This window comes from Rhinoraja longicauda, chromosome 3 (genome assembly GCF_053455715.1).
Source record: "Rhinoraja longicauda isolate Sanriku21f chromosome 3, sRhiLon1.1, whole genome shotgun sequence".
Lineage (NCBI taxonomy): Eukaryota > Metazoa > Chordata > Chondrichthyes > Rajiformes > Arhynchobatidae > Rhinoraja > Rhinoraja longicauda.
Window position 1 is genome coordinate 36288579 of NC_135955.1, and position 20478 is coordinate 36309056.

At 44.7% G+C, this 20478-nt stretch overlaps 1 protein-coding gene across 1 annotated transcript in view; it reads left to right on the forward strand.

Moving 5' to 3' along the window:
* The first annotated feature begins 992 nt into the window (after nt 1-992).
* The window catches only part of brd10 (bromodomain containing 10), a 58001-nt gene continuing 38515 nt past the window's right edge, over nt 993-20478 (forward strand). The window contains exon 1 of the mRNA XM_078395933.1: nt 993-2181. Within this exon, the coding sequence (XP_078252059.1) occupies nt 1241-2181 (941 nt within the window). The 5' untranslated portion in view covers nt 993-1240. The remainder of the gene's footprint in view (nt 2182-20478) is intronic.

The following is a 20478-nucleotide window of genomic DNA, read 5'->3' on the forward strand; positions in this document are numbered from 1 at the left end:
AGATTTAAGGCGTTTGTCTAAATCAAGCACATCGAGAACTTCCAACGAGACAAACGCAGTAGAAATAGAAAATGCTGGAGATAGCATTTCTGGTTAAATCGGAAAGGCCGTCCGTCCACCCTTATTTCAGATTTCCAGCACCCGCAGCTTTCTGAACTCAATAGTAACCTCGATTGCAATGGCAATTTGACGCACGTTGCCAGTATCCAAGTTCTTCAATGACACGCCTCTCTGACAGCACGCGACTCCCACAGGTAACAATCAATACGGAATGTAATACAGATGTCGGTTTATACCAAGGATGGACAGAAAATGCTGGAGTAACTCAGCGAGCGGGTCAGGCAGCATCTCCGGAGAAATTCTCCTATCCATTTCCCTCAGAAATACTGCCTGACCCGCTGAGTTACTCCAGCATTTTGTATCTAACAATCATTGCGGGTCAGACATTCGCAACAACTTTAACACTTAGGATAAATACAACAACAACAAAAAAAGTGGCGAATGCATTAACTGAATGTAAAATTACATGTCATTAACTGCATTTACAAGATGTAAAATACTCCGAATGCAATCATTCCGCAGACAGTCGGTCTGACAGCTAAAACAAAGTAGCAAATCTTCAACCCAGCTTAATGGCAATAGCAAGATTCTTGAATTCGGCGACCAACCTTCGTGAACGCGACTAATATTTCAAGTCCACCGCGACAACATCCAGCTTTATGGATATATTTTGCAAGGCTGGGATGGGTGCATGCATGGATGGGGCAGCCTCTGCTGCTCTGCTCCAGCACCGCCTCGTCCCGGGCCCGGCCTCTCGCGAGCGCCGCCAATGGCGCTTTCGCGGCGCCTGTCGCCCGCCGTCAATCAGGCGGCGCCGCCCAGTCGGAGCGGGGAGAGGGCGGGCAGGAGGGAGGGAAAGAACGAGGCCGCAGCCAGCGCTGGGGAAGAAAAGGGGGGGTGGGTGGGAGGGAGCAGAGGCAGCAGCCCCATAACGGAGCCCAGGGCCGTAGGCCGAGCCCCAGCTCCAGCCGAGTTAGCGGCCCCGCGTCGCAGGCAGCTCCCTGGCCGAGTGAGTGAGTGAGTGAGTGAGGCAGGAGTGTGAAGCGAGAGGCCCGGCTCCCACCGGAGACCAGGACAGGTCCCTTCAGACAAGTCCTTGTACCTTCCCCCGCCCACCCCTTCCTCCTCCTCCCCGTCCCGGCTTCAGGGCCACACCGCGGAGCCTGCGGCCTGGCGCAGGATGGAAGAGGCAGAGGCGGCGGCGGCGGCGGCGGCGGGTGAAGGAGGCGGCGGCGGCGACGACAGTAACAGCGGCGGCAACGACTCAGCGGCAACGCTCCGGCCAGGGAAGAACGACAGCTCGGCCGAGGAGAACGAGCCGAGTGCCGCGGCGGCTGTAAGGCGAAGTAAGAGGCCGGGGCCTGCGGGGGAAGAGCGGAGCGGTGCAGGGGCAGCGGGCGGCTCGGCTCCGGCCTGCCAGGCCCCGCACAACGGCGGCGATGCCCCGGGCGACGGCGACCCGCAGCAGCAGCAACAACAACAAGCGGTCGGCGGGACGATAGCGGCAGCAGCGGCAGCAGCAGCGGGCGGTGCCGCCGCCGAGTTGACGGCCGAGACTCCGGAGCAGCAGCAACAGGAGAGGGCCGAGGCGACCGGGCCCAGGACTCGCTCGGCCAGTCACAGACTGTGCAAAGCCAACGCCGGCAACAGGCGGCGATCCCCGCCGGGGGAGGAACAAGCCTCACCTGCAGCCGACAGCAGGTGCAAGGCGGCCGAGTCCCCCGCCGATAGCGAGAGCGACAGCGAGGCAGAGTCCGAGGATCCGAGCTACGAAGTGCAACAGGGCCGCAGGATCCTCAGCGAGTTCCTGCTGGACAAGCACAAGACACTGACGGCGCCGTTCCTCCAGCCCGGCGAGCCGGAGGGCGGCTGCCAGCAACAGCAGCAACAACAGCAGCAGCAACAGCAACAACAGCAGCACTCTCCGCACCAACCCGTCTGGTTCCGCAAGATGGAAGAGAAGTTCGACAACAACCAGTACGTCGGCATCACGGACTTCGTGGCCGACTTTCGGCTGATGCTGGAGAACTGCTACAAGTTTCACGGCGTGGATCACTGGCTCTCCAGGCAGGCTCAGAAGTTGGAGATGATGCTGGAGCAGAAGTTGACGCTGCTGTCAAGGTGAGCTCTTCCACTTATGTTGTTGGTTTCGCACAGGGAACACGTGAAATTGCAGCGAAGGCAATTATGAAACGGCCAATCAAAGCAACAATTTGGATGTAAAAGTATTTTTAAAAAGTCACGACGGGCACCCGCCGAAAATATTTTCTATTTAAAAAAAATCCTCCTTCCAGGGATTGAAGTAATTCAGTTGATTGCGACGGTTACTCTTACCCGTACACATCACCGGCATATTTTCGTTTCTACTTGCCCTCCGCCCCACTTTGTCATCTCCACCCTTAACCGCACCTGCCCCATGGTTTTAGGTAGGTAGGCATGACTTAAGTCTAGTGGTATATCTTCGTGTTTTTAAATGAACCTAGCATGTCATGCAAATTTCATGGATACAATGGGTAGTCGAATAAATAGGCTATGCGCATGGTCTCTTTGGGGTGATAGCGGTCAAATATGCTAAGCACAGGTGCTCTTTCACAAAGATAAACACAAGAACGTTTTCCATATCTAAGACCTGTCATACTTTAGTGTTATGGTCGGACCATAACGATTTAGGATTTTTTAAATTCTTCATCTCTTTCCGAGGAACTTTCAAGATGTTCACCAAAGGTTCAAGAAAATACTATTTAATTCTGTTAGCTCTTCTCAACTTGTTTTCTAACTAAACAAGTCGGCTTGTTTGGTTTCAGCCTTTCCTTGCGTGTTTAGCGTAACTTGTTTAAACATACACCGATCAGCCAAAACATTATGACCAGTGACAGGCGAAGTGAATAACATTGATTATCTTGTTACAAGTTGTCAAGGGGTGGGATATATTAGGCAGCAAGTGAACAGTCAGTTCTTGAAGTTGATATATTAGATGCAGGAGAAATGGGCAGGAGTAAAGACCTGAGTGACTTTGACAAGGGCCAAATTGTTATGGCCAGACAACTGGGTCGGAGCATCTCTGAAACAGCAAGGCTTGTGGGGTGCTCCTGGTCAGCAGTGGTGAGTACCTACCGACAGTGGTCCAAGGAGGGACGAACCACAAACTGGTGACAGGGTGTTGGGCGCCCAAGACTCATCGATGCGCGAGGGCAAAGAAAGCTATCCCGTCTGGTCCGAACCGACAGAAGGTCTACTGCCCCACAAGTCACAGAAAATTTTAATGGTGGTCACGGGAGGAATGTGTCACAATACACAGTGCATCGCACCCTGCTGCATTAGGGGGCTGCACACGGAGGACCAACAGCATATTGGGCAGGTGGTCATAATATTTTGGCTCATCAGGTCATAATGTTTTGGCTCATCAGGTCATAATGTTTTGGCTGATCGGTGTAGATGTTTCTTATTACCATCACATAGGTAGTTTGTGATTTTTAGACTTAATGTTTCTGCACCATATGCTGTTTTTTTATCATCTATTATTGGTATGATTTCATTTGTCAAATAGTCTTAATCTTCCATCTACCAGATGCTTCTTTATAAATGTGCAAGTGTGAAAAAGCACTGACTAATACATTGTAGGAAGCATCAAACATTAAGTGATTAGCAAAAAAGGTCCAGGGATGTTATGAAGAAACCTTTTTTTAAATGTACAATACAATACAATACAATACAATACAATATATCTTTATTGTCATTGTACCCAGGGGTACAACGAGATTGGGAATGCGCCTCCCATACGATGCAATAATTTAAGTAATTTAGACAACAGCAACCCAACGAAACAAAACAATTGTAACAGTTTTAGACAGGGTAAAGTGCAAGTTGATCTATGCGTTGTAGTCATCCGGCTCAGCAGGACCGGTTCATAGCAGCTATGGCCCTGGGGATGAAGCTGTTCCTGAGTCTGGAGGTGCGGGCGTAGAAGGCCTTGTATCGTCTGCCCGATGGAAGGAGTTCGAACAGACTGTTGCAGGGGTGTGAAGAGTGAAAGTGAGCAATTATGGTCTGAAAGTGTGCTGCATGCACATTTTCATGGAATTTGGATGATTATTTGAAGGCAGAGAACTCGTGGGGGGAACAGTGGAGGGAGTGGAATTGGATGGGTTACTCAACAATGAGCAAGTGTAGAATCAATGTGCTAAATAGTCTATGTTGTAATGAAGGGGGAAATGATAGACTTTTGTAAGATATTGGTCCTAAAATTTAAAACTGATTTATTTCTCTTGCAGCATCATTACTGAACCTGCCAATAGAACTGTTTTGCACATCCATTGTTCTCTGTATATTAGCATTTTGATATAAACTATAGGCACCTTCTATTTTCCAAGACCGAGGCTGTGTACATTGGTTTGAAATTTATGGCTGCGTCAAATAAATCTTAGAACATAGAACAGTACAACACAGGAACAGACCCTTCAGTGTCAGTGCCAAATATGGTGGCAAGATCACATGATAATCAGCTCACATATAGTTAATAGTCAATAGTCGTTTATTTGTCACATACACATAAATGTGTAGTGAAATGAAACATTACCCGCAGTTGAACAATAAGACCAATAAGAATAATCAATAAAAATGCAATAACACAAACTAACACCAAACAAAAAGATACATCCATCACAGTGAGTCTCCTCCAGTCCCTCCTCACTGTGATGGAAGGCCACAATGTCTTTTCTCTTCCCCTGCCGTCTTGTCCCGCAGTCAGGCTGTTGGAGTTGCCACGTCGGGGCGGTCGGGGTTCCCGACATTGAAGCCCCCGCTGGGCGGTGAAAATCCCGCGGCCTATTTCAGGCCGCGCCGGACGGTGAAAGGTCCGCGGCGGGCCGACCCAAGCCCCGCGATTTGGGGCGGGCGAACACGCTGCGTCTGTCGCTGCCGGAGGTCCCGATGTCGGCCCCCACCCAGGGGCCTTGGGGCTTCCGACATCCACGCGGCCCGCGCCGGAGCCTCCGGAGACGAGTCGCAGCCGCTCCCGCAGCATCCGAAGGCGGCCAGGGCCACAGGTGGTGAGTCCGGGCCGCGGGCTCTGCGAACCAGAGCCCCAGGTGGTCCCAGGTACATGGCCGATGGTAGGCCGCAGCGGGAACGGAGACACGACACAGAAACAAAGGTCGCGTCTCCGTTCGGGAGAGAGAATTTTACAGTTCCCGTTCCCTCCCACCACCCCCCCCCAAACATAACATACAAACCCTACACCATATTAAAACTACAATTCAGGCAAAAACAACAAAAAACACGACGGCAGCGCTGGCTCCTGTGCACACCATGTTATCAGTATCCCTCCATTCCCTGCATATCCGTATGCCTATCCAAAAGCCTCTTCAATGCCACTGCGTATATGAATGAACCACCGCCCCCAGCTTAAAAAAAAGCTTGCCCAACATATCACCTTCAAACTTTGCCCCTCTCGCCTTAAAACTGCGCCCTCTAGTATTTGATTTTTCCATCCTGGGAAAAAAAGGTTCACATTGTGTAACCGTTCTATGTCTCTCATAATTTTATATAATTCTATTGTCTCCCGTCAGCTTTCGGTGTTCTAGAGAAAACAATCCAAGTCTGTCCAACCTCTCCATGTAGCTAATATCCTATAATTCAGGCATCATTCTGGTAAACCTCCTTTGCACCTTTTCCATAGCCTTATCCTTATCCTTCCTATAACAGGGTGACCAGAACTGCATGCGGTACTCCAAATGAATCCGAACCAAAGTCCTATAAAGCTGCTTCATTTCCTGACTCTTGTATTCAATGTCCCAACCAATTAAGGCAAGCATTCCATATGTCTTCTTTGACACTACTTCTTGTGTTGCCACTTTCATGGAGTTATGGATCCCACTGTGCATCAATGCTGTTAAGGGTCATGACATTAATTGTATATTTTCCCCATATATTCGACATCCCAAGCTGCAATACCATCCACTTGTTCGGATTAAACTCCATCTGCCATTTATCTCTGCCCATTTCTGTAGCTAATCTGTGTCCCACTGTATACTTTGACAACCTTCCTCACAGTCTGCAACCCCAGCAATCTTTGTGTCATTTGCTTCTGAATAATATCACCACAATGTTTTTTCAGAGTAAAAGTGAGACTCCAATTTAGTTTCTTTGTCCCTGCATGCTCCCTAATTGTGTGACATCCTTGCAATCGCATTGCAATAGGAATTATTAAATGCAGTAAACACTTGCAATAAAGGACCACAATAAAGGACTTGCAATAAAGGGGCAGCACGGTGGCGCAGCGGTAGAGTTGCTGCCTTACAGTGAATGCAGCGCCGGAGACTCGGGTTCGATCCTGACTACGGGCGCCGTCTGCACGGAGTTTGTATGTTCTCCCCGTGACCTGCGTGGGTTTTCTCCGAGATCTTCGGTTTCCTCCCACACTCCAAAGACGTACAGGTATGTAGGTTAATTGACTGGGTAAATGTAAAAATTGTCCCTAGTGTGTGTAGGATAGTGTTAATGTGCGGGGATCGCTGGGCGGTGCGGACTCGGTGGGCCGAAGGGCCTGTTTCCGCGCTGTATCTCTAAAAAAAACCACGGTGGGGGGAGGAGGCGGAGAGCAATGGTGTCTGTTATTGCCAATTGTCTGCTATAACTGAGTGAGTGGGGTAAAGTGGCATTGGGACAGGGGTTTAAACAAGTGGAAATGCACAGGCCCAGGAGTCACAAAGCCACCAGCCCCACACTCAGTGCTCCAGGAACGGCTCTACATTTCATGATGTTTGCTCTCTTTGTTCCCGCAACCGGAAGTTGTTGTTGTTGTTCGTCCTTCGGGTTCGAAGATGACCATGATTTCACTTTCAGTTGGAGGATTGGTGACTGTGGGTCCGGAAGTGACTGGTGAGGCCAATCCGGGCCTGGAAGGCACACCCACACGTAGGACACAAGTGGATGGGTGCTGCAGTGGAAGTGGAGGTAGCCCGGGCCTTGCGCGTGGTGCATTTCCTCTGGGACTCTGCAGTGCGTCTGTTCTCTGCTGCACGGACTCCTGTGGAGAGCTTGCTACGCCAGGTTGGACAGTCCAGAGTAAGAGACTCCCAAGTGCTGAGGTTGATGTCCAAGTCTTTGAGGGACACTTTGAGGCAGTTCTTAAACCGTTTCTTCTGTCCTCCTACTGAGCGCTTGCCCTGATACAGTTTTTCATGCAGAAGCTGTTTGGCAGTCGACTCTCGGGCATTCTGACGACATGGCCTGCCCATCTGGCTTGGGCTTTCCGTAGGAGGGTGTGGACGCTGGGGATTCAGGTCGCAACCGGAAGTATGTCACATGGCGCCATATCATTGGGTAGCTGGCGGGAGGGGGAGGGGGCACGGTGCAACAGAGCCGATGACCCAAATCCGCTATATAAGAGGTCCGTTTTTGCGAGAGCATACTGTATAAGCATTTCCCTGTGTTCTGGAGGTTTATTCAGTCTTTCATTTACAATTTCTGGACCGCCACACCCTGCACAAATTTTCAATGACATATTCATTTCATTCACATTCTGATATCGTCTGTCCCGGCTGCCTATACTTTGATCATTTAATTTATATTCCCATGATACATTTTGCACCCATCACTTGCCAATCCATTTGCATTGCTACTTCCCATTGTTTGGATCCATTCTCAAATTGGATGTCATCTTAAGACTTTGAAAGCATTGTTACTGTTTCCAGCCTAATGCCTATTTTTTCCCAACCTTTTGGCTACCGTTTTGTCTTGGATCAAATACAATACATTCTGAGTCTGTGCTGACTTTCTCAACTGAATTGGAGAAATAATTAGTTCCACATAACATAAAAAGTATTCGGTCACGGGAAAAATTCTGGCAAAATAATTTGATTTGATCTCGGTAATTTGGAAAAGGAATAGATAAATGAGCTTCGCTTCTCGCATCCGGTTTTTATTCAGAAATGCCCATTGAAGAGCATTTGTATGGATGAAATAACTTGCTGTCTAGGCTTACTAATAATAAATCACCCACTTAAGAGAAGTATCCATGAAACAGTATCCATCCTCACAGTTATTGTCATCAGTCTACGAAGCATGAACTAGGGAAAGAAGGAATAGTTATCCAAATATGTGTTTAAATACAATTTCTGCAAAATCTCTACTAATTCGTTTGAATTTGCTTGTCCTTCAATCTCAAACGACAGCATTACTTAGCATAATACCATTGTACATTGAAGCTGTGGCAAAAAAGTGCATAAACTCCTCTACTTTCTCAGAAGGCTCAAGGAATTTGTCATGTCCCCAACAACTTATCAATATCCAGAGATGCCCTGTGGGAAGCATCCTATCAGAATACATCCCATCTTAGTTTGGCAATAGGAACACAAGAAACTGCAGAAATTGTGAATGTAGCCCAGTCCATCACACAGACCAGCCTCTGCACTATCAACTCCATTTACACAATGCTGCCTCTGGGGAAGCAGCTAACATAATGACTATTTCCATCCTAGTCATTCTCTCTTCTTCCCTCTCCCATTGGGCAGCAGCTACAAAAGCTTGAAAGCACATACCACCAGATTCAGCAACAACCTCTTCCTTGCTGTTATCGCAATACTGAACGGTCACTCCATAAATTGGGGTGTGGTCCCAGTCTTCCAACCCACCTCATTGTTGACTATGCACTTCATTTTATCTGCACTCTCTCTGTAACTGAAACGTTATAATGTACTGTGATACTATTCTGAACACTGGTATTTTGCTATTTTTGCACTACCTTTTGTACCTATATATGACTTAATTGTCATGTATGGTATGATTTGACTGAATAACATGTAAACAAATGCTCTTCGCTATATCTCTGTACATGTGACACTAATATTCCAAATCCATAATCCCATGGATGAACTTCCAGTGTCTCCATTTGGTCCTTTTTTGTGTCTACACATCATGACTAAATGCTCAAAGAAAGGAATAAATGTACCGTTATCATCTATCCTAATTTTAAATTTGTGCACATGCTCTCCACTAAACATGGAAGGCTCAAGAACTGTAAACCTGCCTGCTCTATCTCTACCTTAAATACCCTACAGACATAAGATCCAGATGCTACTTGTAGCCCGATTTAATTTACTGACTATAATCAGGAGAGACAGAATGAGGGAGGCATCTTAATTACACAATACATAAACAGAGTTTTACATGAAGGTTAACATTTTGAGTTATTAGGAAGCTGACACAGTTATTGAAAGCCATGCATTGTCATGTGATGAAGGTACTTTCTGGACCACAATACTGATGAGTGCTATGGTATAGTCATGTTGTCAGTGAAGATTGAAAGATAAAATGAGGGCATCTATATTTGTACATGTTCAAAATTGAAATCGGAGAGAGTGAATTTCACTGACATTGAATAACAAACTTTTTGAGGTCATGATTTAATTTGCAAAATGGGAGAAATTATTTTGAATATACAAAGTTAATATTCAAAGTTAAGTTTGTAGTTTTAATCCTTAAATGTGTACTTTCTTTATTGATACCCTTTTTCCTCATAGTGACATCGATAAGGTTTACACAGGCTTAGTAATGCTGGAATTAAGTTATTCCATGGTGGTAAGGGGAGCAAGGGATTCTGCTAAGGCCTTTACGGATATTTTTTCACTCAATAGCCTTGCCAAAGATGGAAAGAAAGTGAAACAACTTCAGTACCCTATCCATCCATGTCACTATTTTCATGGCTATGTACTTGCACCTCGACTCCTCTGTACATGCTTCTAAGATTCTTGCTCTTTACTATCTTTGTCCAGCCAAAATGCACTTGCCTCGATTAAATTCCATCTGCCATCACTCCAACCAACTTTAGAGCTGATCTATGTCACTCTGTATTCTTACCAGCCCTCCTGAACATGGGAACGACATTAGCAACCCTCCAATCTTCCAATACCTCACCTGTTACTCACTTTCTTTCTGCTTTTGACAAGGCTTTTGAGTATGAGAGTTGGCACATCATGTTGTAATTGTACAAGATATAGGTTAAGCCTCACTTGGAATGTTGTGTGCAAATCTGATCATCCCATTATTAGAATGGATATGGGTGGTGCTAAAAAGAGTGTAGAAGAGACTCACTAGAAGGTTACTTGGGATGGATGGTTGTAGTTACAGGGAGAGATTTGATAACTAGGATTGTTCTCACTGCAATGTAGGAAGCTGAGGGATGATCTTATAGAGAGGTTTACAAAAATTATGAGGAACTCTGATTCTTGTTCCAAGGGTAGGAGACAATAAAACCAGAGGAATAGTTTAAGGTGAGTGGTGAAAATTTAAAGAGGATCTGAGGGGCAGGATTTCCACTCAAAAGATGGTGGGTATATGGAACAAGCTATCAAAAACTGGTACACCGTGAAGAAGCATTTAGACAAGCACCTCCTAGGCAAGCAAAGGAGAGATATGGGCCAAATACAGGAACATTAGATTAGTATAAATAGCATCTTGATTGGCATCGTGTTGGGCATGGATGAGTGGGGCCAAAGGGCCTGTTTCTGTGCTGTATGACTGTTATTTTAGTTTTATTCACTTTAGGGTTTAGGGTCCCACCTGTAATTAATATTAAAAAAAATTCTGCTGATGATAATATCATCTGAATATGTTTCCTTCAAAAATTACAGCCAGAATAATCATTTAAACAATTGATAATTTTGTTGTTTTATTTCATGGAGAAAGTCATCCCAGAATGTGCAACTTTTAATACACGGGCTAAATTTAACACTGATTTTTTAACTTTGCAAACCATGAACAAAGAATCATTTTAATTTGTTCAGAAACTGGACAGCTTTTACAGCAGGATTTTATTTGGCTGTGATGTTTTTTAAATTGGATTCTGCTGTAGTTTGTGTCTCCATTTTTGGAATTGCAGCTGGTTTATTTATTATATAGAATGTTTTGTAGGTTCATTTTAATTGTTTGCAATTCAGTGATATAGCTGAGTGTGTTTATAGTTTTGACAGAGTCTGCATTGGGGACATAAGAATAGATAGTTTGGGGAAGTAATTTTGCTCTTTGCATTCTTCTCTGCTTCTTCTCCAGTGCAATCAGCTACTTTCTGTAATTGGTACCAGTACTCCAGTTTTGACCTAATCAATGTTTTATAAATCAGCTTCATAACGACCCCATTCTTATTCTGTGCTCTGGCTATTGGCGAGAATCCCATACGCCTTCTTCACTATATCCCATCCCTGCTGGATTTACCTGTATTGCGAGTAATCCTTGCTTTTGTACATTAAAGTCCATTTGTTCCTTAACCTATTCACTGCCATGTTTTTTTTACTATTGACCATGACCCAAATGTACTCGGGGGGGGGGGGGGTGGCATTGAACAGGTTAATGCTCCCGAACATTCTTTCATTTGTTGTGCATGCCCAATCCTTATTTGTACTCCCAAAGTATGTCACCTGACACTTATCAGAATTAAGTTCCATCTACCACAGCTCTATTCATTTTGCCAACTGATCAATATCTTCCTGTAACTGGACTAATCATTTCACTCAATAACATAATGAATTTTTGTATTATAGTAATGTAGCAATAGAAAAGGGTTTGAGCTGCAAGCTTGACCGGATTGCTGTCTTTTGCAATTCCACCTTTGGCTGTCTATCCCAACTATCTATCTGCATTGTCTGAATTGCTACTTAAGAACCTGCTGACGAATGGGTATACTTTAGCTCAGCCACTGAGTGAAAGTTGCAAGTACACTACCAATTCTTGATCTGGTGAGCTCTATGCCTGTAGCTTTCCCATACCCAATGAATTTACCTCCTTCAGCTTCATTGTTACCTTGTTCAATTAGTTTAACTGGTGTACATTGCTAAAAAGGACATTAGGAACCTGCTTAATCCTTTCATAAACTTCGGGTGGTTTAGAGTGACTGTCCTTTGCCAAAGGTCAACTTCCTTATGTATCTCAGCTAATGCACCAGGATCCATCGCTCATCATGATTCTTTAAAATAAGGTGAAGACTGTTTAGAACAAAAACAAAAATAAATTTCTTCAGTGAAAAGGAGGCGGTCCTCTACCCCAGTGGACAATGGTGACATGGATAATTGATTGCATTCAAAACAACTGTTAAATTTCTGGATATTGAATGAATTCAGAATGTATGCATGGGGAAAGAAAGTAATGTTTGAGGTAGAGGATCGATCATGATAGTGTTGAAAGATGCAGGAGCTTGATGGTCAAATAGCCCATTACTGCTTCCATTTCTGTTCTGAAGCTTAAACTGAGATTCTCAACATTGATTTTGTTATCTACAGGTTGAAATTAATATGTACAAACATGTTTATATCTCTTTCTTCTATTGTCTATATCTTAAGAAAGACCTTGCATGAATAAAATACAATAAAACCTGCTTTGGAGTATCTTAGCTCTCCAACAAAATTTGATGGCAAATCATGCAAATCAAGACAGGTTATTGACTTTAAGGTATATCTGAAAGGAAAAGCGAAATGGAGGTTTGGTATGAAAATTACATCACTTATTAAAATAAATTCCAGATCTTGGCAACTGACAGCACAGCTGTTGAAGAAAGAGCAGTTGAATGTGTTGAATTTTAAATCTATTGGAGGAGAGCGCACATTTTATTGGGTTACAGGACTGCAAAAGACAAGAGATATAGAAGATTACATCAAAGAATGGTTTATAACAAGGTCAAGAATTTTATTGTGTAAGCATAGGTCAACAATTACAAGAGTGATGAATGAAAGATATGAATCGTAGGATGAAGGCTATAAACGTTTTAAATTGCTTTAAGAGTAAACCAGGTTTTGAGGCAACAAATGCATGAAAGGGTTTTGGCAGCAGTTGAGGAGATGGAATTAGACAACCTTGGCAATGGCATTGAAGTGCTCTGGAACTGAACTCTTGGCAAGAAATAACACAAAGTATACAAACAATCTTTCTCACTTTCAGAGGTTGTTGGCAGGGAAATGGTGTTTGTGGTTTGGGAATTTTATGATGAGAACCAAAGAGGATAGTTTTGTTTTTCCCAATGGTGAGATGGTGAAAAATTCTGTTTATCCAGTATTTGTCCAGTATCAAATGTCTCACATAAACTGTCCATTTAGATTTAATGGGCTAGTCAAGAGAAGTGATGAGGTGAAGCTAAATGTCATCATCTTGCAAGTGAAACATCTTTTTTGTTGTTTTTGGTGGAGCTGATCACAGCACTCAATCTTTGCCATCCTCTGGTGATAATTTTCATGCTCTTTTTGGAAATAGAGCCATGTGATCACTTTCTAAGGAATACATTGAGCCCCATTTTAACCTCTTATGTGAATGATGTTCCATTCAAGAATGCAGAACTCCCGTAGTGTTGAATTCAAGGGTCAGCTTCACTTTTTGTGCTGAAGTTCTTGTAGTGCAACACAAACTCAGAATTCTCTGACCCAAAGGGAAAAGTGTTGCTAACTGAACATTGAACACTGAGGGCCTGAATCCCCCGTGCTCTATCTCTGTCATGTTCCCCTATCCAGAATGCAAGCTTGCTAACTTCATTAAACCTCTCCTTGTTCTACTTGCAGCCATATTTCTCCCAATTTTCCTATAAAATGTCTTAAAGAGGAATATTATCCTTGTGGTGTTAACATCATGACATTTAAGCAACTTGGTCGGCATAGATGAGTTGGGCCGGAGAGCCTGTTTCCGTGTTATATGGCTATATGGTGGGATCCTAGGAAGTACTGAGGAATAGATGGTTACTTACAGTGCCCTCCATAATGTTTGGGACAAAGACCCATCATTTATTTATTTGCCTCTACTCCACAATTTGAGATTTGTAATAGAAAAAAATCACATGTGGTTAAAGTGCACATTGTCAGATTTTATTAAAGGCCATTTTTATACATTTTAGTTTGACCATGCAGAAATTACACCTGTGTTTATACATAGCTTTCCCCATTTCAGGGCACCATAATGTTTGGGACACATGGCTTCACAGGCATTTGTAATTGCTCAGGTGTGTTTCATTGCCTCCTTAATGCAGGAGCTCTCAGCATCTAGTCTTTCCTCCAGTCTTTCCATCACCTTTGGAAACTTTTATTGCTCAAAATGAGGACCAAAGTTGTGCCAATGAAAGTCAAAGAAGCGACTGAGAAACAAGAATAAAACTGTTAGAGACATCAGCCAAACCTTAGGCTTACCAAAATCAACTGTTGCTTGAGTTGATTAAGTTCTTAACATCTTTAAGAAAGAGAGCACTGGTCAGCTTACTAATCGCAAAGGAACTGACAGGCCAAGGAAGACCTCCACAGCTGATAACAGAAGAATTCTCTCTATAATAAAGAAAAATCCCCAAACACCTGTCCGACAGATCAGAAACACTTCAGGAGTCAGGTGTGCATCTGTCAATGACCACTGTCCGCAGAAGCCTTCATGAACAGAAATACAGAACCTACACTGCAAGATGCAAACCACTGGTTAGCCGCAAAAATAGGATGCCTAGGTTACAGTGCCAAAAAGTACTTAAAAGAGCAACCAGAGTTCTGGAAAAAAGGTCATGTGGACAGATGAGATGAAGTTTAACTTGTATGAGAGTGATGGCAAGAGCAAAGTATGGAGAAGAGAAGGATCTGCCCAAGATCCAAAGCATACCACCTCATCTGTGAAAAACGGTAGTGGGGGGTGTTATGGCCTGAGCGTGTATGGCTGCTGATGGTACAGGCTCACTTATCCTATCTGCTCAAGTTCAGACAAATGCCTCAAAACTCATTGGCCGGTGGTTCATTGGCCGGTGGATCAAGACCATGATCCCAAACATACTACTAAAGCAACAAAGGAATTTTTCAAAGCTAAAAATTGGGTCAAGTCAATGCCCGATCTGAACCCAATTGAGCATGCCTTTTATATGCCGAAGAGAAAACTGGAGGGGACTAGCCCCCAAAACAAGCATAAGCTAAAGATGGCTGCAATACAGGCCTGGCAGAGCATCACCAGAGAAGACACCCAGCAACTGGTGATGTCCATGAATCGCAGACTTCAAGCAGTCATTGCATGCAAAGGGTATGCAACAAAATAATAAACATGACTACTTTCATTTACATGACATTGCTGTGTCCCAAACGTTATGGTGCCCTAAAATGGGGGAACTATGTATAAACACTGCTGTAATTTCTACATGGTGAAACCAAAATGTATAAAAATGGCCTTTATTAAAATCTGACTGTGTACTTTAACCACATGTGATTTTTTTCTATTACAAATCTCAAATTGTGGAGAACAGAGGCAAATAAATAAATGATGGGTCTTTGTATACAGTGCCCTCCATACATTATGGAGGGCACTGTATGTTCAAGTCCAATGTCTTGGAAGGCATCAGCTCAGGTAGATAAGATGGTGGAGAATACACACTGGGTACTTGTTTTCTTTAGGTAGGGTATTGGATACAAGGGCAGAGAAGTTATGATATAAAGTTTGAATGTTCAGTAACTCCACACCTCCATCCCCCCTCCCCCACCACCCCTACCAGGAAGACCTTAAAAACCTTTGTTTCTTCCGAGTCTGCAGAACCAGCCAATTTCCCTCTACCAACACACTCCTCCGTCAAGTGGAGCTGGTCCTTACTCTCAGCAGCTTCTCCTTCTACTCCTCCCACTACCTCCAAATCCAAGGCATAGCCATGGGCACTCGTATGGGCCCTAGCTATGCCTGCCTCTTTCTAGGGTATGTCGAACAATCCCTGTTCCAGGCGTACACCAGCCTTATCCCCGAACTCTATCTCTGCTGCACTGACGACTGCATCAGTGCTACCTCCTGCACCCATGCAGAACTCACGGACTTCATTAACTTCACTACCAATTTCCATCCTGCACTCAAATTTACTTGGACCATTTCCGGCATCTCCCTTCTGTTTCTTAATCTCACCATCCCTGACTGACATCTATTGTTGTTGTTGTTGTTCGTCCTTCGGGTTCGAAGATGACCATGACTTCACTTTCAGTTGGAGGATTGGTGACTGTGAGTCCGGAAGTGACTGGTGAGGCCAATTCGGGCCCGGAAGGCACGCCCTCATGTAGGACACAAGTGGATGGGTGCTGAAGTGGAGGTAGCCCGGACCTTGCGTGCGGTGCGTTTCCTCTGGGCCTCTGCAGTACATCTATCTGCCTTGATGTTATCCAGCAGGGTTCGCACGTTGAGCACCTTCAACTTGTTTTTCTTATTATTTCGACTGCTGATTGAGATCCTCGCCAGCCGCGGTATGCTGGCCAAGGTGAAGCAGGCTATGTTTGAGGCACCTTTTCTAGCCCCTTCCTCCATGGAGGTGAGCAGAGCGAATCCTAAAGAGGGCTGCTCAGACACCCGGGGGGCTGCCGAACTCCACTGCTGCTTCACATGCTAGGTAGACAAGCCCTAAAGCCCTGGGCCGCCTGTGTGCAGGTTCGTGACTATAGCTTCCAGTGTATCCACATCTGCTGCTTCGCCACTCTCCCATCGCCACAGGACGAGGCTGCACGGTATGGGGTTTAAGTCATGACTTGGATTTAAGTGAGGGGGAGTTGCGCAGAACGTCGGCCGCACTCTCTCGGCCTGGCCTATCGGGTTCTAGCAGCAAGACATAGTCGGGACGGCTGGGGACAGGTCAGGATGCAGTGGATGGTCAGAAGTGGCCTACGTATCTCACTCTGCCCTGTTTGCGCTCCACGACGCTTTGCTGGGATCGTCTTTCTGCCCGTTGAACCTTCTGTTGGTTTTCTCCGCGCAATCCGCCGAACCCAGGCTTCACATGCTAGGTAGACAAGCCCTAAAGCCACTGGAACCAACGACTTGCCAACTGTACTTGTGGCATGCACACAAGACAGTGGAGACATCGTGAGGGCGGGGTTGTCCAACTCCCATTTAGGACTTGCCCACTGCCCACGTGACATCTATTATAAACCTGCTGACTCCCACAGCTTTCCAGACATTTCTTCCCACCCTGCCTCCTGCAAAGACTCTATTCCCTCCTCCCAATTCTTCTATCTACGTCTCATCTACACCCAAGATGAGGTGTTTCATACTAGGACATCTGAGGGGTCCTATTTTTTTAGGGAACGGGGGTTCCCCTCTTCCATCATGGATGAGGCCCTCACACGGGTCTCCTCGATATCCCGCAGCTCCCACCCCCCAGTCGTAACGGACAGAGTGGCCCTCGTCCTCGCCTTTTACCCATCAGCTGTCGCATATAGCACATAATCCTCTGACGTTTTCGCCACCTCCAACGGGATCCCACCAGAAGCCACATTGTCCCATCTCCACCCCTATCCGCAGAGACCATTCCCTCCGCAACTCCCAGATTAACTCATCCCTTACCACCCAAACTACCCCATCCCCAGGTACTTTCCAATACAACCACAGGAGATGCGACACCTGTCCCAATACCTTCTCCCTCGACACCGTCGGACCCCAACAGTCCTTGCAGGTGAAGCACCTTCTCCAACCTCATCTACTGTTCCAGGTGTGGATTCCTTTATATCAGCGAGACTAAGCGCAGATTCGGCCATCGTTTCGCTGAACACCTTCGCTCAGTCCACCTAGGCATAAGCAATCTCCCGGTTGCTAACCACTTTAACTTTTGCATTGGTTGAGGAAAGTAGATACAGATTCAATAGTCACATTCGAGAAAATTGGATAAATATGCTTATAAAATTTCTGATAGACACTGAAAGCAATGAATGCTATTATCCATATTTGCCCATGAAAGTGTTCACTGAGATCTCATGGCAAAGTGGCTTGCTTTACTGGGATTCAGCAAGTCAGGTAGCACCTGTGTAGGGAAATGGAAACGCTGCCTGACCTGCTCAATTCCTCTAGCAGTTTATTTTTTGTTCAAGTTTCCAACATATGCAATTTCTCTCTCTGGCATCCTCTTCTCAAGTGGTATTGAATGGAAATCCCCCAGTTGTACCAGGCACTTGATACTTGGTCTGAAGAAGGGTCTTGACCCGAACCGTCATCCATTCCTTCTCTCCAGAGATGCTGTCTGTCCCAACTTTTTTGTGTCTATATTCAGTTTAAACCAGTATCTGCAGTTCCTTCCTGCACTTAATACTTTCTGTCTGAGTTACTTCAAACTTTTTGATTCTTTGACTTGAGAATTAATGAAGACAGAAAATCTTCAATGTTTTAAAATGGGCAACTTTTTGGACATGTAAAAATCAAACACACGCACATGCACACATATAAAGTTGGCTAACATCTCCTCACTTTTGATCCACTTTCTCTTTGCAACCATTGGGTTTGCATCTGTTTGTTGTGTGACAGATGGCTTAGCCTTTGTTGTTAGCTTGTCAGTCTGTTATGTGTTAATAAAGGAAATTACTGCAATTTTGGTCTATCGAGTAATCTGTGAGTCAGAGCAAAATAATGATTTGGTTTTCTTGGCTGATTGTTGAATTTGTTGAATTGTGATTAGTTCTGTTAGTAGGAAATGGTGTCCTACCTGTTTTGTAAATTTTTGGATACATTTGATGTGACTGAATATTTTAAAAATCTTTATATTTTAACTATTGATCTTGCAGTGTTTCCTCTTCAAAAATGTATGAAACATTGTAATTTTACTTTAACTTCATAATATTTCAGAAAATAATATTCTAAGTGGGGGAAGTGGCTCTGCATTACTTTTTCCTCGAATCATTTTGTAAGTGGCTTGTAAAGTTACCTTCTATTTAGTTTGCTGTTGATTATGAAATTGGTTCATGTTGAGCAATTTCTTTCATGGAGCCAGTATCAGATTTATGATTGGTATGCAAATGCCAAAATGATTCACAGCACCAGACTCCATAATCCCAGAGCTTTAAAATATATTGTCTACATTTTCTGCACATGTTAGCAGCTGGATTAATTAACTAGTCGGAATGAGAATGTGAGGCGAAGCTCATGTCATTGTAACAAATTCTAGTGTGGTGCAAAGGGATTTATTTTCCTTCTTATCAATTTTACTTTTTCTTCAAGATGTTGAATTTGTATATTTGTACAAGTCTTCATTATCATGTGGCATAGGAATTTTCAGGTTGAAAGCTTGAAAGCACATTTCACCAGATTCAAGAATAGCTAAATCAACTGTCTCTTGAAAACATCCAGTGAATTGGCCTCCACCCTTCTGTGGCAGAGAATTCCACAGATTCACAACTCTCTGGGTGAAGAAGTTTTTCCTCATCTCAGTCCTAAATGGCCTACCCCTTATTCTTAAACTGTGACCCCTAGTTCTGGACTCCCCCAACATCGGGAACATTTTTCCTGCATCTAGCCTGTCCAATCCTTTAAGAATCAAAGCTTGATTTGCAGATGAGTCAAGTGGGGTAGAGAAGTTTCGAGATATAAAACAAGGCTGGGAATGATGTGGTGAAGCTGAAAGGGTGCAATCCGATCAGGATGGAAGTTGGGAAATGAAAAGTAGAACCAGAAGGAGGGTTGTTGGGTAAAAGAGCACAGGGGGAGGGTAAGACAAATAAGAGAAATGTCGTACATTTGTAGGAGGGGTAGGAGAAAGGAATAGGGTGATTGGTGCTGGGAAGCAGGGTCCTGACCTGAAATGTTGTCAGTTCATTATCCTCCACAGATGCTACCTGTCCTGCTGAGTTCTTCCACCTGCTCAAGATTTCATCTCATCTGTCTCCCAAATAGGTTGGACATGCGTTTTGGGTAGGATTGGCGTGCCTCAAGTTGGTGAGATTTGGTGGAGGTTGTTTGTGGTTGAACAGATTGATGGGAAGTAGGGTTGGACCTTGGGGTGAGATATTGCATTTGGAAAATTGTTTAATTTAGAGGCTCTGTCGCAGCAGCACAGGGAGAACGTAGTGAAGAAAGCATATGGGATACTTATTATTGTCCACGACATGCAATATAAGAGGTGAGGTGTGTTACAACTTTACAAACATTGTGCGCAAGTCTGGTTGTTACATTATAGGAAGGATGTGAGTGTGCTGGAGAGAGTGCAGAGGTGATTCACCAGCATATTGCCTGTGTTGGAGTAATTCATTTATGACTGGATAGACTGGCACCCCTCCCAACCCTTCCGAATTTGGGGGAAAGTTTCCGCTTTCCTATTTCATTTCCGCCATTCCGATTTCGCCTCACATTTTTCCGCAAAACAGTCGGTAAATGCAATTTGTCAATTCGGCCGCTATAGGTCGCTACTGGTTCCGTGAGAATTCCCCCCGCCCTAGAAGTATCCCTGAAAATGTGGCACCTAGGCTGGGCAAGGGAGCCAATCTCGACCTCATCGGGACTTCCATGGTCAATTGGTGAGTTGAATTTGCAACCTGCGGTCGGGGCTCTGGAACTCCAGCCCAGCTGGAGCCAGCACATCTATCCCTATAGCCGACTTCCTTGGCCAGCTGGATAAACCAGCAAAGCTCTGGAACCAAGAGTGCCAGAAAATCAGTGGTGGAACTGTAATGAGTTAATATTAAATTTAAGTGCAAGATT